This window comes from Clavelina lepadiformis, chromosome 7 (assembly GCF_947623445.1).
Source record: "Clavelina lepadiformis chromosome 7, kaClaLepa1.1, whole genome shotgun sequence".
NCBI classification, from domain to species: Eukaryota; Metazoa; Chordata; class Ascidiacea; order Aplousobranchia; family Clavelinidae; genus Clavelina; species Clavelina lepadiformis.
Genome location: NC_135246.1, coordinates 14,075,450 through 14,093,251, shown reverse-complemented (window position 1 = coordinate 14,093,251; position 17,802 = coordinate 14,075,450). Strand labels below are relative to the sequence as shown.

Below are 17,802 nucleotides of genomic sequence, written 5' to 3'. Positions count from 1 at the left end.
CTACAGCAGGCTATCCTGAGTGTTGAAAAGTTTCCAAAAAGCTCCAGTTTATATGTTATTATGAAAAATTATGGTTTTGGCTTTCTTACAGGACATGAGCATCACCGGCAGTATATGTTTGTGTGCTTGTGATTAGGTTTTTGTCACACAAGGATGGTAAAAGTCATTGCGCCATTGTTGGCATGAACACTTTCATTAAACTTGCTCGCTCTTTGTTAGTTGTAGGCAAATAAGATGTGCAAAAATTCTCCAGCACAGATTATCTCTTAACATCTTAATCCTAACTTTGCCTCCAGGGTAAATTAGTAAGAAACTACTGTACCAGTACACAACTTAATAATGCAGCATGCAAGTAGCTACCCTGACAAATTAATAAGCACATTGCAGGAAGTTGAAAAAGGATCCAACTAAGTGGCTGACCATTTAAAGAGCTTATGACCTACGCAAAATTTTGTACATATAACTATTAGTTCAACAACAATATTATTAGATTTATAGATTGACTTTGACTGAATTTTTTGTTTATTTATTATGGTACAAATTGGTATTAAAACCACTAATATCATAAAATACCACTATAAATACATATAATGAACCGCATTATAAACATTAAATTTCTGGTCTGCAGAATTGAGCAAAGGCACACTTAAGTGCAGTTACCAGAAAACCAGTAGCACAGTTCAGAAAATTATGTCCTTAGACGAATTTAATAAGCATTTAATTAATTGATGGACGAGTTTACATATGCATTTTTACAGGATTTATAACTGCCTGTTTTATAGCACACAGGCAGTAGCAGACAACCTGAGAGCGCACACTGTCACACCTTACAGCATGTAAACACTTATCTAAAGTGTACCCTTAGATCTTTTGGGAAACCAACATTTCATCAAAAATGGAACCTGGGCAACACATAGCCTTAGTTGATAAAATTATTATCACGAAGCAACCCGACTGGAAAGTATAACAGCTTTAGATGAAAAATCATGCGTGCAAGGCGTAAGTTTTGGCACGATAGGTTGCACTGAAGACTCAATTCTGTGTTTAGTAAGTTTTTGTTTGTTCATTTGTTATAAATCAGCATAAATATAAAGAAGTTCGCTGGTCACGTTCAGGAATCTCATTCATACACGTCAGGCTTGAAAGCATGGCACTTTTCTACAAAATTTCGGGTCTGAATGGGCAATTCAGAATAACGAATCCTAAACTATTCGAATTCAAAATACCTATTTAAGCCAAATAATAAGATTCACGACGGAACAAATGAGAAAAAAGTGAATGTGTGACACCAAAGTGAGAAAAAATGCACGAAAGTTTTCTTGCATGCAATTGATTGAAGGAAAGAAGCGTAACCATTATTCGTACATGTCGTACACACACGTGCAATTTTTTCTCGCTTGTTCAATTCACCATGTGCATTTGCTATTGTACCTTAATTGTTTGTCTGCGTTGTTCAAGTTCAAGTATACCGTATCAGATTTATTAACGTAAATATGTATGTGAAAAGGAAAACTTCGCAAGCATGGGAGCATTTCAACTTCTAGTAAGGTTGCAGTGCGTAAGAACTGTAAAGAAGAAATGAGTTATTGTAACAGCATTGGAAGTCTTATGAAACGTCTAAAGGCTAAACATGTGTATTTGGAGTTAATCAGGCGATAAAACAACTGATGGATGCATATCAGAACCAGCATCGAAGCAGCAGAAATTAATGTTGTTTGTGGTATTCTGGATTTGGTATAGTTATTCGGAACAATTCTAGAATAGTAAATTATTCCATATCGCTAATCTTGGGGGTGCAGGACAGCCAAAATCAGTGTGGCATGTGCAGGATGGGTAAAATCGGTGTTCAAAATGACTGCATTTTACAGTATGCAATAAACACCAGCCTAAACATAGAAATATAAATCCTGTAGGCCATACGTGTCAAACTCCCGGCCCGCGGGCCACATCCGGCCCGCTTCACAATAAAACTTGGCCCGCAATGTTATTTTATACATTGAACTATTTCCGGCCCGCGAGATCATTGTACAGTACAACTTACTTTTTGCAAGCAAGAAACAAGATTATAAATCGATTTATTCCAACGCTTGTAATCTGGGCTGCTTTTTTCTTTATTGTCTGTTAATTCTTTAATGCTTTTGCAAGGAGATGAATGAAACATAATGATGTAAGATAAGAATAATCAAAAACAGCCCAGTCAAAAATCGTCAAAAAAATCAAAAATTTGGTGTTGTTTCGCTGGCTGTTTCAATTCATGTACTCGTGTCAGGAAACGTTCAATCAACTTTTGTCCTTACGGCCCGCGGCGTTAAATAAGTTTTGCGTTTTGGCCCTTGGTGCGATTGAGTTTGACACCCCTGCTGTAGGCCCTCTTTTGCAGCAACAGTCGGGTACACCAAGTACAATCGTGAAAAATCTTGAGGTGCAGTTTCCATGCTTTTTACTATGGCGTACGTAAAGTAAAGCGATTTTCGACGAGAAATTATGCCTGCAAAGATGCAAATTTTGGTGTGATGGTGTGCATTGAAGGCTTAATTCTTTGTTTATTATAAATTGGCATTCAAACAACCATATTTTCCCCTGGTTTCTCTAAACAGTTTGGCATATACGTAACCTCGTGCATGTATGTGCCACACACTCTACTACGGGGTGTACAGGTGTGAAGATGCCACAACTTCTACTATGGTAGAGCAGGAAGTATGAAACTAGGCTATACAAGTCATCTAGGCTAGCTTTTATATCTTGTTGGCATTGATGGTAGCCTGTATATATTAACAAATCTATGACTTGTTATCAGCCTAGGCTCGACAGTGTCAGTTGGCCACATGTAGTGGAACCCGGTCTGCATTTCATGGCAGTTGCACACCCAAGCAGGCAAGATAAATTTCTAATACACTTTTTACACACTTGAATTTTTTAAATAGATTAGCCTATAGGCCTAAGCCTTATTTCTGTAAATTATTTGATAAATTTATAGTTGTAAATCATAAGTGTTAACCTGTAGGTATGCACTATACTGGAGTAAGATTGAATACTGGTAAGGGCACACTTAGTTATAGCCGCTACACACCTGACTCAGAGGCAGGCAGGTCTGCATATTCACTCTGTTGCACAACGGTTATAGGTAAGACGGAAAATCCTGCCTGCCTGCCAAGAATTTTAGGGTCTCTTTAACTTTTGCACTCTAACATTAGGATCGAGTATTGAGCAGTTATTACGTCATAATTTCTTATCTACTACTTCATAACTCCTTTACATTCAGGCCTTCAAATCGGAGTGCAAAAATAGAAGATTGAAAAGAACTGATATTATATTTGTTTACGGCGAAATTGAAGTTACACTTCCATTATAAGATAACTTAAGGTAAATTTGATGCTTTTATAATAAACTTTTTCAGTTAAGTCAACTAAAAACCGTGAAAATCAGCAATAAATGGCCAACTTTATCTGGTAACAAGGGCTAGCCTATTCCATTGTCAGTCCAAAACTAAATGGTCCGTCAGTTCTTCAATCACGTTATATTACTTCGTGGTTCCCTTTTTGACGCTAGCTATTTGACAAAGAAATTATGCGAAGTGGCACTTTTTTAACAACTAGAAATATAAACAATTATTCAGCACCTGTGCAAGTGTGAGAATTTTAACAATTATTTTAAAATATACATAAAAATACACTTTTCATGGTAAATATTTACGATAGTTATTTCTTTGCATTGCCATACAACTTATGTTTATTTGCCGGAGGTGGTAATTAATGATAGCATTGTTAAGTTAGTAGTGTTTAGAATTCAGGAAAACACAATGGCAACAGAAATCACAAAACAAGGAAAAGTTAAAACCAACAGGCATGATAAAGTGATGAAACCGACCATGGCACAGACTACAGTAGCCTACTCTTCATCTTTACACCAGCGGTTACACTTACAGTGTAACCGTTACACGATCAACCTTTTTGTAGACCTATGTCATGTACAGGTTACATGCTTAAGTACAGACCAGCAAAGGTAGTTCGAGATGAGACAAGACTGTACAATCGATTCAATGAATATACTTTGCGTTTATATAGAGTTAAAAGTTTTTATTTGTTGTTTTTTTTTATTGCCGACACGAATTACACTTTAGGCTATACGGTGTTATTTCGAATTCTCTAAAAAAATTTGCTTAACTTAATTGTTTACCTTCGGCAACTTGGTTTATAACAAACACTCAGCATTTGGTTAAAAAAACGCATCAAAAACCACAAAAAGTCAGAAACGCACCCACAAAAAGTGGAACTCCGCTGAAGCTGCTCATCTTGCTCTTGCTTACGCATTGTCAAAAATGAGGCTTTGTCTTGGACTTTGGTTTGTTGTAGCCTATCTATGTCTTTGTTACAAATAATCATAAATGGCATTTTGAACCGGAAAACATGGTCATAGGACATAGACCTACATGTTCAAATTTTACCTTTATACATTAAACAATATTGTAGCCCTTGCTTGTCACTGCCACTGTAAGAAGGCATCACAAACCCAAAGTCTACGCAGCTCAATAGCATATATTAGTACTTTTCCTGTTCGTTGATTGTCTATAAGCGTATTTCTTGTTTGGCTATTCTACAACTAGGTTAACACAATACTTTTCGCTCCCCAGCAGTCAATAGCGAAAAATAAACAATACAAAAAAATGCAATAGGCCTACAATTTTCTCGACAATTGGTAATTAATAACTATTGAGGTATGAGTCGGCCGCATCTCTTTGGAAATTATCAAGTGGCAGGCGAGCCCAATCGCTAAAGATGGTGACCCCGAACGAACTGAACACACAGCTTCTTTCTTTTATCTACCACTCTCTTCTAGCGCTCATCAAAGTACTCATCTCTCTAGACGCAACACAACTAACCAGCATTCCCTACAGTCAAACGCCGGTGACAATGCTCTCACAAACGCAAAGTCTATGCAGCTTATCAGCATATATATTCGACCATTAGTAATAATTACTTAGGTGTGAGTTGGTCGCATCTCTTTGGATATAATCAAGTGGAAGGCGAGCGTAATCGCTACAGTATATCTGAATAAGCCTAACTTAATTGAAGTAGGCCTAAAAGAAAGTAATCGAAGTAACAACAATATTTTTTCATGTTAAAAAGTGTTTTAAGTACTGAGACTAACCAAACTTGCCTGACGTAAGCACAATACATAAAATACAATGATATGTAGGCTGCCACTATTTCACCAGAAAAAATCGATCGTTTGAAGCTAGTTTTCACAGTTTCTTCATTACGTTACTTGAATGTTATAAGTAGGGCAACCAGTTTTTTGACCTCAAAAGTTTAAATTTTGACCTTAAAATTTGCAAATTTTGACCTAAAAAATTTAAATTTTGACCTTATTTTGACCTAAAACGTTTAAATTTTGACCTTATTTTGAAAAACGCTATACTGATAGTCTCTACACTGTCTACAGCAACTTTCTAATCTAAAGCTGCATTTAAAAATGACAAAATGCTTTTCTAGTGTTGACTTTTTTTCGTTTCTGCGTATTAAGATTGACAACTTGCAGTTTCAAATGCAATGCCGTCACATCGTGACGTCACCAAACGCGCTGAAAAGCCTTCCCTCTCTTTGTGGCTTTGGTTCTAAGTAAAATTTGCGGCACTGGAATTGTTTGCAGTACAAGAAAAGAGAAAAACGGAAGAATAATATTACAAAATGGTTACAAAATTACAAGTTTAATAGATTTTGACCTAAAAAAAGACCTAAAGAAACAATTTGACCGTATTTTGACCTAACGTAACATTTTGACTTTATTTGACCTAATAACTTCTATACCACACGTCGTACAAAGCTGAAATTTGTTTTGTGCTTGTTTGATAACATTCTGGGCAGGCTAAAAAAAATTGACCATATTGACTTTTGGTTGCCCTAGTTATAACATAGTAACCTAAACCTAACTTAAATCTTTCTTCGAAAGTTTCTGAACTAAATGTAACGTCAATAAAATCTGAAATAGTTTGAATAGACCTTTTGCATACCCATTCTCCTGACCTAACCGCCTGTCTTTAACAACAGGCTGCGTGAACTACTTACGGTGAAATAGTCACTTCCTTTTTTAATTCACCAACAACGTGACAAATTGTACGTATCTTTCGTTTGCTCGTAACGAATTATTTTATTAAGCTGAAAGTCAGCATATTCAGATTTGCAGAAATATAAAACCCCATTATTGGTATTCCCACGAATCCAAATCTTTTCTAAATTGACAATGAAGACTTATTAATGATTAATTAATGCTAAAATTTTGTAGTTAATTACCAGGTCTAATACAGTAAATTTGATTTCTCATTATGTTGTTATTATGAGACATGAATTGAACGATACAAGCTATTTGTTAGGGATGCAATTTTTTGGTATAAGTAATGTAAACCATATGTCATCATCTAAATAACATATTATGCTGTTAACGGCTATAGCTTCAGAATTAACCTGAGTTAAACCGCGAAACTTAAGTTGTGTGTAACGCATCTCCGAGTTTTTTTCTGCCAGAGCGTCGTTCGTTTGAGGTGGAAAACCATGTCTTGAATAACATTGATGTTAAAAATTAGGTTAAAAACACGACAACGTATTTGTTGTCGTGAAACAAGGCGAAGTTACAGACTTCACTCTGCCTGCGTGGATTACTATTTTAAGAATAACTGAGAAAAGAGCTAATAAGGAGTTTAATTCGAACCTATCAAAAGTGTTTTTGACGTTATACCTCTACCGATCCATGATGACCTGTGAATGACATCATGCGAATCAAAGTTTGAATGTTTGCAGCACTTAACAGACTCAGACGAACACTATGTAACACCAGAATTAATTAATCTTTGTTGTCATAAGTACGTGTTTTTCAATTCACGGGGCCCCTAAAATTCGACCAACTGCAACCCATTCACCCATCCCTTTAATCGGTCACCGGTTGTGAACCTCTGCTCTACATCTCTGTGGAGAGTGGGCTCACGATGAAATCAAATTATTGTATGAACATGGATCGGACAAAACTGACTTGCCCAACTCAACCACCAAACATGGAAAACTGCAAAGCGCATAACAATACGCTTTCGTAATGTTACCTTTAAATTTGTTAGGCCTAAATAATAATACTGTGTTCCATTTCGTTTGAATCTGGTTTAGAACTGACAGCGAAATTTCGCATGTATCAGTAAAGTTTTTGAAAGATGTAACAAATTCTTGCCTCAAATCAACAAGTTAACTGTTACGCAAGCAAACAATAAACAATTCACGCTTCAAACGTGAGATAAAAATCCTTTGGGAACAACCGTAGCGCTTGTTGGCGTGGGTCACATGACTTTTATCTTATTTCCATGATAATGACGTCACCTCTCTGCAATTTGTGCTCACAATAAAAGCAACACGCAGCTGGTGAAGATGGCGGTAGTTAAAATATTATCAAAAGAAGTTGTATCTTAGCTGTGGTACTAGATATGTTACGTTATACAGTATTTATTAAGTATATACGAACTGCGTAGGCACCAAGTCATAGCTTATACTCATTCAGAATTAAAACTCTGTAAACCACTTTTGTTGTCAAAAGATTGGGTATTTCTATCAGGTTATTGTTATCACAAACGCTGAAAACAATTGCACTGAAATATTTTCACCAATCTTCAATTAGCTGTTTGAACATAGTTAAGAAATGAATTTGACCAAATTTTAGGTGACATCCCGTTTTTGTCTACCAAGGCATCAAGTGATGGCAAACTGTAGAGAAGTTTAACTGTTATCAAAGGAAGCATGTTTGATAACGACAAAGGCGACATTTGCAGCTTACCAGAAACGTTGAGACAATAAGCGCAATGTGCGTGAAACTAGTTCTGTTTTCATGGAAGTTGAAATCCTGTAGTTTGTTAATGACATCCTGAACTGCAAAAACGTCAGTCATTATGAGTTTCTATATTTAGGACCCGACAAACAATGACGAGTCACGATAGGCAGCAGAAGAGTACGCTTGTAGCATTCTTTAGTATCAGTGATGGATCATGGATACCATACATGACTTTGCGTTGTATCGGGTTGTTTCAAAACGTTTGTGGGATGAGCTAATGGCACGTTGTAAACGGAAAGGTTTCTAAGTCGCTTGCTATGACACAAAACGTGTGTTACGTCACCGGTCCTAGCCAATCCCTGTTGAGTCTGGCGATATTGCTTGCATTGTATGATGTGCAGTAAACACAAAAGGTCAAACAAACAAATGCTGTATTAGCAAGGTTAAGCGCCGTCTACCACTGCCAATACATGCTAATAGACTGTGTGGAATAACTTTTCTTGAAAGTAACCGCTGTCATCTAAAGCAATAGGTGATGGATGCAAAATACGTATGCATGGTATAGCTATGAGTATAGAAACCGCCATAAATTATTTAGTGATGCTCAGGCGTAGGTAGTACAGCAAAGACGGGCCCCCTAATAACACTGAAGTCTACAGACGTTTCGTGTAAGAACGGAATGTGGAAAAAGTAAGCGAGCACCAACAAATTTAAAATGGTAAAAAACTTGAAAATAGTAATTATTTTAGCAGATCGTGTCATGCTAATTGTTTGGTTTTGAGTTTCGGAGGCAGGTAATTCATCGAATATTTTTACTGTAGACGATAGTTTTTCTTTCTTATCGAAAGACTCCCTTGCATATGGCCTCGAATGTTGTGTGAAATTATATTTGCAATTACTTAACGACGAGGGTTGAGACATTGTCAGCATTATAATATAATTCACGCCCTGCTGCCGTGCCGCAGTGTAATTTTTCATCTAAACAGGAGGTACGTCATTTCCTTGAAATGAGCACTTCGGTTTTCAGTATTTTGAACAGGATAAGCATGCCGTACCATTTGAATTCAAACGCAACATGACTTTTTCTGAACGTCAGCTGACTTCATGAGAAAATTGAAAACTATTTAGTCATTATATTCCTTTAAAACTGTGCTTTGGATGACGCATAAGATACGGTTCTAACAACAAAATGGCATCGTATATAAAAATTTAAAGTGTATCTCGGGAATTTCAGAAATGTGTTTTGTGGCATATTTTAAATGTTTATTTATTCTTAACTTTACAGCCAAATATTATTTCTTTTAGCTTAAAGTCGCTGATTAAAGCAGGGAATGACGTCACGTGTGGGCTTGTTTTGACCTGGAGTAAACTGTGGCAATGCCTGTATCCAACCGATAAATGTTTAGTTTGTCTGACTGCTTATGGGAGGCCTAGCATCCCTACTGCTCTGTAAATCACCAACTTGCCACTTCTTTCCTTCGACTTGAAGCAAGGTGTGAGTTTGTCATTACTTACCTTTCTTGTTTATATGCGACATCGCATAAAATATTTAAAAAATGTTATTGCGAAAGAATCAATGAACGTTGTTACTTAAACTTTGCAGACGTCGTTAGAAACCGTGAACGTTGTTAATGAACCAAAAATGTTTTTTAAACATTCATGCAACGTTTGCAGTGTTACGTAAGGTTAAGCATACGCTGATTACGAACGCATGAAAACGGTACAATTGTACACCAAAATAATCTCACCACGCAAAAGATAGCAGCCAAAAAAACACATTTGTAGATAATTTTGATGATTTGGGCATCAATATCATAATTTAAATGTGTTTTAGTTAAAATTCTTGTCACGAAGTTAGGATAACTACGGCGTTTATTGCTGCTTTTTTATCGTGGTAGATATACACCCAATTTCAACCATACAAGTACGCTGCAGATTTTTTCTGCAAGCTGCAGGCAGAATCACTTCTGAGACACAAAAATCATTCAGTAAATGATAGTCTTTTTGGTTCTGCTGTTCGTTTTGGTGTATCTTTGACCCTATCTGAGTGACCTCTATGTCGCATTGAAGGGCCGCCATCGCAAAAACCAAAGAAACATAGCTGAAGTACAGCAAGATTAAAACATGAAATACTTCCAAATCTATACGAACTTGGCTTAAGTGTTTGAGGATTGGATTTTATTCTTACGACATTTCCTCCAACTCAAGCGTTTACTTATTTGTAACCTTGGTTTTCCGGCAGTTGCCTCACGGTACATTTCGCACAAACTTAATTGTTTCCTCAATTCATGTGTCGTAGGATGGAAAAACTTATCAGATCGAAACGTTAATTATAGCTCGTCTTGTTCTCTGAGTTGGGTTGTTTTGAAAGTTTGAAACCTGTGTAAGGGCGTTTGGACTAGAATCAATTTTCGTGCCTTGATACTTACTTCAAAGATCAATTTTTGTTTTCGGCAAAGTTTGTTGAAGTGTTAGCAGACCAGAAGCTGACGTTGTGACTTTTAGAACGTTCAATTTCTGTAAACTGCAAAACCGCTTTAGGCAGGAATTGCTGAATATTGTTTGCAGCTATTGCGAAATCATAATGAAATCTGTCATAGAAAATCTAATATAACTATAGTTATAACGATGAAAGGATTTAATTGATGACGTTAGAATAACTTAATAAGACACGCTTATTATTTTCAGGCAATGGTCACTGTACTGCGTTCAAGCAAAACGTTCCCATTTCGCAGCTGGTAATCTGGTATATTTGCCACCACCTTACCTTAATAGATATCGACCAACTGGATACCGATCCTGTTTAAGTCATCAGAATTTGTAAAGTTAGTTTATAGGCCTGTTGTTGTTGAAACACATTGTATGCACAGTTCGCAGCTAATAAATTCCCTGCGCCAATTAGCCCAGTTTTCCTCTGTTTCGGATCTGTTGTGTAGGCTACCAACGGATATCTGCATGTAACTTCCCTTAACGGTTGGGAAAACTAACTCCTTCTCTGATTGCAAAATGTGTGGGGCGGCGCGTTTGCGTTGTTTCGTCACCGCATGGTTTTGTCACCGTATTAAGGAAATATCCTCGGTGTTTTAATTCCACAACGTTTGCCGAAAGCAAACGCTTTTGAATGGACTCATCTTAACTTTCAGGTACAGCCTTAGGTTTGCACCAGAGTGCATCGTCATTTGCGATGGTCAGTCAATACCTATTAGGTTATTCAGTCGATGTATTGATTTGATTTGCTGTGAAGCTCTTGTCTCGTGTGGACATAGCAATTGTTACAAACGACTTTTCAAAATACAGCAAGGATAGCAAATAGACTTACCACTGTTGTAATCTAGACCTTCGTAATGTTATAGGCAATACACGTAAGTTGTCGTTGTATTCTACAATTTAGGAAACCAGGCTTGGAAATGACTACACAGTACATGATAAACAGGATATTATAGTCTAAATAAAAACATTTCATCCTGAACAAGTAATAAAAAGTGACTTAATTTAAAAGTTAAATAAGCCAAAATGGGACAGAAAAGTTCAAAGAAAACAGATCTCTTTATCACCGATGACGTCACGTTGTGTGAACTCCCTGACGAAGACGTCAGCAAGTTCGTGGGAAGAGCAAGGGAATACACTGCTGTTGATGTACATGTCGATGCACAGGACTCGAAAGGTGATGATTGTTATCATTGTAATGTGTTTTTAACTTATAATAATTCTAACCAATCAATACGAAACGTGTGCTTTCTGTCACCTATAAAAACTGACACAGTATTTTTGTGTAGTTTGCTTGTCACGTTTATACTTAGGCTATATAAGTTAATGTTTATCTGTGTCTGGATTTAAGCAAGTAATTAATTTGTCATAGAAGACGAGCAAAGTACAAAGAAAAAAGGTAGCACAGCTCATCATCAAAGTTCGATAATCGGTTTACTACATCGAGCTCATAGGAAATCCTACCAGCTTGCGTTTGTTGTGCCCAAAGTCAAAGGAAGTAAAACCTCCACTCTCGGAAGAAACTCACTTATCAAAGAGGAAGAAGAAGTACGTCTAAATACCGGCGTGAAACCAGTTACCGGTTTCCTCGTTATTTTTCAAGTTGTAATCTGCATAACAAACTGAAATGTAGCAATAATGACAGTGTCGAGAACGCAGAGCAGCAATGCGCAGCAAAACACCGTTAACCACTTGGTGTTGATACATGCTATCAAGCTAACAGCCTATTTCAGCGGCAGTATTTTGTGTTTAATTATGATCGCCTTTATCAGGAGAGTGTACCCAGAGATGAAAACGTGGATAGTTTAAAGGGTGAAACAATTCAGCCAACACACACAGTGTTCCTGTGGAGACCAAAAATTCAGTTTGTGCTCATATTTATATTTAATTTATATTTAAATCATTAATCCATAATACTCGTTCATAGTTGATTTAGTTATTAGACCTAATTTGTTTATTAATTTATAAGCGTGATAAATGCTGTTTTGAGATGCAGATAGAATTGCTACTGTGTGGTTAACGCCACCAGCTAAATTAAAAACAAACATTTTAAATTACCTACAGAACCCTTTTCGGTACATGGACCTGACAAAAATACTTGTACTATTTCGTCTATACCTATGTCCATAACCCTTCCATCGTTGCTTTTCAGATCGAGAGTTAAGAAAGAATTTTCTTTGAAAAAAATGGATGCCGCAAAAACGTTCATGAACATCATGTTTGTATTAATGATATGTACAATATTTCGTATACATAGTTGTATGATGTTTGCTCCAGTCGTATATACAATAGCCTACATTATAAGTTGTACAGTATAAAAAGTATATACTCATTGTGAGTCAATTTCGCTCCTGAAAGTTGTTAATTAGTTAAAATAATTTTACTAATCTTTTCGTTGGTAAAGCTAAGTCTGTTGCTCTTGCGCAACAAACACCGAAATGGATGTGTCACTTCAGCATTGCAACTACTGCCAGCATTAAACGTCCGAATATAACCGTGTAATGTCGTCTGTAGTAAGAACAGATTGATTGTTTAATTCGAGTGACCGTTGTATATTGTTTGGTATATTTCTTGTTGTCGTTTTCAGGATGGATATAGAACACAAGTGGAATTTTAGTGTTAAAGACTTTACCGGTACCATGGCAGAGGTATCGTCGGGGGAATACGTTCAAAAGTTGAAGGAAATGGTTAGTTGTTATATCCAACTGCACTACATCTTCATATAATATACCCTTGAAATGTGACTATATACCTCGCATATGGTTCAATGACCCCTATCAACGCCTTTTATCCTCAGGTGTGCGCAGAAGCCGCACAGGGAGCAAGGTTACTTTCGGTCATGAAAGTTGATCCTGTGAGTCTAAACAACAAAACCCTTTCAGCGGAAGTTACGTCAAATGGCGGAACAAGAACCGGAGATGAAGAAGCTACAAGAGAGCAAACTACGGCAAAAGAAGAACTAAAACTAAGAATGATTTTCTTATATGGATCAGACAAAGATTTGCCATTATACCAATACAGCATAGAGTGCCACAACACAAAATGTACAGGTATCAAGGATATTTGTGTGCGGGATTATGCTTGTTTTGGCTCATTAAGACTGTACGAATTTTTGAACATCATTTTACAAATACAGAGCAAAGGCTAAAACGAAAGAAAGCTCAGCCTACACCCAAGTCTTCTCGTGAAACTAATATTACTTGGTCGGAAAACTGGTTGGAATTGTTTAAGGATGACCAACGGCTGACAGAAGTTATCAATCTTGGGGAACTACCTCCCGTTGAATCCGGTTAGTCAACTTGTTATATCGATGTCATTTGTACAGTAGTGCAGTAGGAATATGCAGGGATAACACACGGTTCTGCAAGCTAAAAAATTGTCATCGTCCATAATGTAACATCGATTTTGTATTTGCAATTTTCAGGAAACGAACAAGCGCTAAAATCTAAAAATTCCAAAAAACCCAGAGAGTTTCAAGTACTCACCTTGTGTTTCTATGAAAAATTGCTTCGCAAGGAAGGCGAGGATTCAAGCAATGACGAGAATATCGCCGAAGCTTATGACGGTTTAGTTCGTGAAGTTTGGGCTCCATTTGATAATGTAAGTGTTCGTTTTTGCTTTTTACAAAATTAAAACAACATACAGACAAAACTTTGCATATCTATGATGTAAGTTGCTTCTGCATTTATACACCCTATGTCAAATACAGTAATCACATTACAGGCCAGCATGCACTTGCATAATACAGTCATGCATATAGAGGCTATGCATTGCTGTCATGCTGTATTTGCGGTCATTGTCACTAATTTGCGATATTCTTATGCTTTGACAAAACGACATCACAAGCATCAACAATTTATGCGTACTTTCCAGAACGTGCAGAATAATTTAGAAACTGAAGCGGAAAAGCTTGGCGCGTCCGGCTGGGAATTGTGTACCGTATTGATAACGTCCCATATTAGAATGAAGAATGATGGATCGGAGTTTCGAAAATGTGCAATATTTTTCCAGCGCCCGAAAAAGGAATACCTGCCTAAAGGGGAGATGGACAAATCGAAGGAAAATATTCTAGAGGTTTCTCTTCGTTGTCTTTTGTTACATAGGTTACAAGACAGTTAGATCGTTTTGCTGAAGTTGTAATAGTTAAATTTTGATTTAGGGACTAAATGGAGATGGTGAAGGGTTAAAAGGTGACAGTGAAGAATCAAAACCAAATGAAAACGAAGTCGTAAAAACTCCGCCAACGTCACCGAAGGAAAAGGTTGAAACGATACCTTGTATACACTCTAGCACATTTACAGTATTTATGATTGAGATCATAGCACGAACATATTCCGACGAGAAAAACCATTTCAAATTTGCACTGAATTGAGAACGATTGTTATGTCAGGTCGAGAAATTCGGGGTCGGAATGGCGTTCATGAAACAAGGAGATCTTGATCTTACAAAACTTCGTTCAACCTCAAAACTGTCTCCGAAACCAGTCAAGAAAGAAGATTCCACTACTGGAGCTTTCCCTGCAGTGCAACTGAAAAAGGTGGATCGAGATAAACTGAAGAAAACGACTCCTGAGGTGAAGCAAGAAAACGTCCAGCAAGTCAAGTTACGTCCCACCGACGTCAAGCCTGCGTCAAACAAGAAAGAAGAACAGAAAGAAGTACCTTGGATGGCCTCCTTGGAGAAAAAACGTGACGCGGTGATGAAATCAGAGGAACAACCCAAACCGAAAGGAAATCGCCCTAATTCGATAGAAGCTAACGGGGAAATTGTCAAAAAGCTGGATGAATTGAAAAAGGAACGTGTGCAAGAACGATCTACGCCATCATTGACAGAAAATAACAAAGAAATTCCACCATCGACCGATGTCTCGAAACAACTAGGAGTTCCTTCCGAAACTCCTGCAGGTTTGTCTAACTATTTTGTCTTTAAATATATAACTTTGCTTACACCGAAACAACAAGCATTTCGCAAATATGCGAATATGAAATCATCAGTATAGTTAGGATTTGTAGAGGTTCACTTTTACGCTTGGCCATCTAATAGCCTATTGACCTAATTCAAGTCGCACCTGTATTAAAGTGACTTTACTGTAAGGTTAAGTCAATCGCGCAGCTTTAACTCCTTTTGCTTTTTGTGCAGAGGAAGCCACTGAGAAAAAAGCCTCTGAAAAAGATGTTCAGTCAACGCCAGCCGAAGATGGTGGAACAACAACTGACCCGAAGGAGAACACTTCAAAAGAAGAAATTTCAGAAGTTGCTACCAAAGAAACAGAGCAAGAAAGGTTGATAGAAGCAACTCTTCCATCTTATTTACCATACGTCGACGTCGACCAACTTCCGTCTCCTCCTCCAATTGCTGATGCGCTTCCATCTCCACCTCCATTTTCCACAACCCTTCCGGATGACTCTCCACTTGCTCATCTGCATCTTCCATCTCCGCCACCAATCCCAGATGACTTTCTACTTATTGCTGAAGAAGAAATCGTGGCTTTTCCGTCTGAAGATAAAAAAGAAGTGCCTAATGGTATCCTGGCACAAGAAAAAGACCAGTCCGCGATCGCATCTGATAAAGATGCATTACCGATTCCTTCTCAGCCCACTGATAAAGAGGAGGATATCACTGCAATGGTAGAAATTGTGTCTAATGTAATCACAGACAATACAAACATAGTCACTACTGAAGACATTTTTCAACCAAATAACGATGAGAGCCAGGACGAAGGCAATACGTTTCCTACCCCAGCTGTGCCTGACGAAAGAAATGAAGATAGTTGTGAAACGTTCTCAGCCACAGACAGTGTATTGTTATCCCAAAATGAACTACCGACTGCAAACGACCTAAATAAGGAACATCCAAAAACTCCGAACAACTCGCCTCACGGTAGTGTTTCTGCTGCTGTGCCTTCCAACGATAATGGAAATGTAGCTCTTGACAACCCTGTTTTAGAGAAAGAAACTGAAGCAAACGATAAATCCCTGCAGTCAACGGCAACTAAAAAAGAAGAATTAACCGATCCTATTATAAATGCAATCGATGACATAATCAGAGACGCTTTCAGTGAGTTAGAGATTATAATTCCAACCAAATCGAAAGATATTCCAGTTGATTCTACGAGTGCCTTGACACCAGTGGTTACTGAGGATGCTGAGAAAAATACTGAAACTGATGAACTTGGTGTGTCTGGAGACGAAAACGACGCTAGTGAACGTAAGGAGGAGCAGCTCGTAGGGAACACAGAAGAAGAGGCGATAGTAAGTCCAGCCACGCAAAATGAACCTTCCAAGAAAAACACCGAACGAGAAACTCCGACTTCTGCACAGAAGCCATTCGTTGTCGCTGAAGAGAAAAATTCAACCCAAACCAGCACTTCCTTGCAGTCGCCCAGCCATGAACACGACGCAGCTCAGGAACGGGTTGATGCCGGTGACGATATTAGTCAGGAGGAAAGTACTGCTGAATTGCAGGAAGCATCTCCTAGCAAGAACAACAACAAAGATGCACTTCTTTCAGGCTCTGTAATCGAAAACGTTCCTACTCCTATGTGATTTTCTGTTTTTTTTACTCGCATATCTCCCAATACATACCTTATAAATAGCTTAATGGAAGATAAATGACAAATGTCAAATACCTATTCAATGTACATGTTATTATTGTGGCTATTCTTTCAACCTTAAAACGCAATATTGGTATTGTTCGAAGAGCACTGGAGTTTGATAATAAGATTCCGAATTTATAATGAAACAAGGTTTTACGTGTAACATATTATGTCATATCCATCTGCATTCCGACTTGTAGAGGGAATTGCTGAAGTTGCTTTACTACTTGCTATTTCGACAAAACAAAGATACTGCATGTAGCCAAGACGCAAATCACATCTTCCCAAGATTTTGTGTAAACGCTTTCCTTAATTTGCTGCTGGTTGTCTTTAATGAAAAAAGTAGATACTGTTTATTACGATATGTGACGCTATATTTCATAATGGTGGAATTTAAGCTACTGTAAGTACAGCCTAGGTAGCCTACTCAATGTGAAAGTACAGCTAGACAAAAATGAATGCAAAAGTTTAAACATTGAACAACATGAAACAACACTTACATAAATAACGTTGAACAGAGATGGTGACAAAGTATGAGAAATATCAACTGACGTGTACTGCGTTGATAGCAAACCACGTGACATGGTGTTTGAAATTTTAACAACACCTTGCCACATTACCCAATAAATCAGTGGTTCCCAAACTTTTTCAGCTTGTGGCACACTAGAAAAATTAGAAAACGCTCGCGGCACACTTACAAGAGAAGAAATGTTGCTTTAAAAAATTACCCTACTCTATCGACAATGCTATAATTGGTTTCATCGTCACATATGCTTATTTCTCAGCTATTGAAGCAGCTAGAAAGCTTTTAAGTCGCATATGCTTGTCTGCATGCCCTTTTTTAAATATTTATACAGTTCTTTTCCAAAATTCCAAAAAGATTCGCAGCACACCTGAGCATCTGTGGCGGCACACTA

The 17,802-nt window shown here is 37.5% G+C and overlaps 1 protein-coding gene across 3 annotated transcripts; it reads left to right on the top strand.

The window, feature by feature from the left end:
* The first annotated feature begins 8,958 nt into the window (after positions 1 to 8,958).
* LOC143464979 (uncharacterized) lies at positions 8,959 to 17,239 on the top strand. 3 transcript variants are annotated; one of them, XM_076963070.1, is made up of 13 exons: positions 8,959 to 9,296; positions 10,492 to 11,467; positions 11,666 to 11,838; positions 12,063 to 12,154; positions 12,443 to 12,508; positions 12,878 to 12,977; positions 13,088 to 13,340; positions 13,427 to 13,579; positions 13,715 to 13,890; positions 14,164 to 14,364; positions 14,450 to 14,551; positions 14,681 to 15,194; positions 15,430 to 17,239. In XM_076963070.1, the coding sequence occupies exons 2-13, from the start codon at positions 11,317 to 11,319 to the stop codon at positions 16,833 to 16,835; spliced, it is 3,387 nt and encodes a 1,128-aa protein (XP_076819185.1). In that variant the 5' UTR covers positions 8,959 to 9,296; positions 10,492 to 11,316; the 3' UTR covers positions 16,836 to 17,239. The 3 variants fall into 3 exon arrangements, with proteins under 3 accessions (XP_076819185.1, XP_076819183.1, XP_076819184.1); XM_076963068.1 differs by having other exon boundaries at positions 8,962 to 9,296; positions 11,663 to 11,838; XM_076963069.1 differs by having other exon boundaries at positions 8,962 to 11,467; positions 11,663 to 11,838.
* The last annotated feature ends 563 nt before the right edge of the window (positions 17,240 to 17,802 follow it).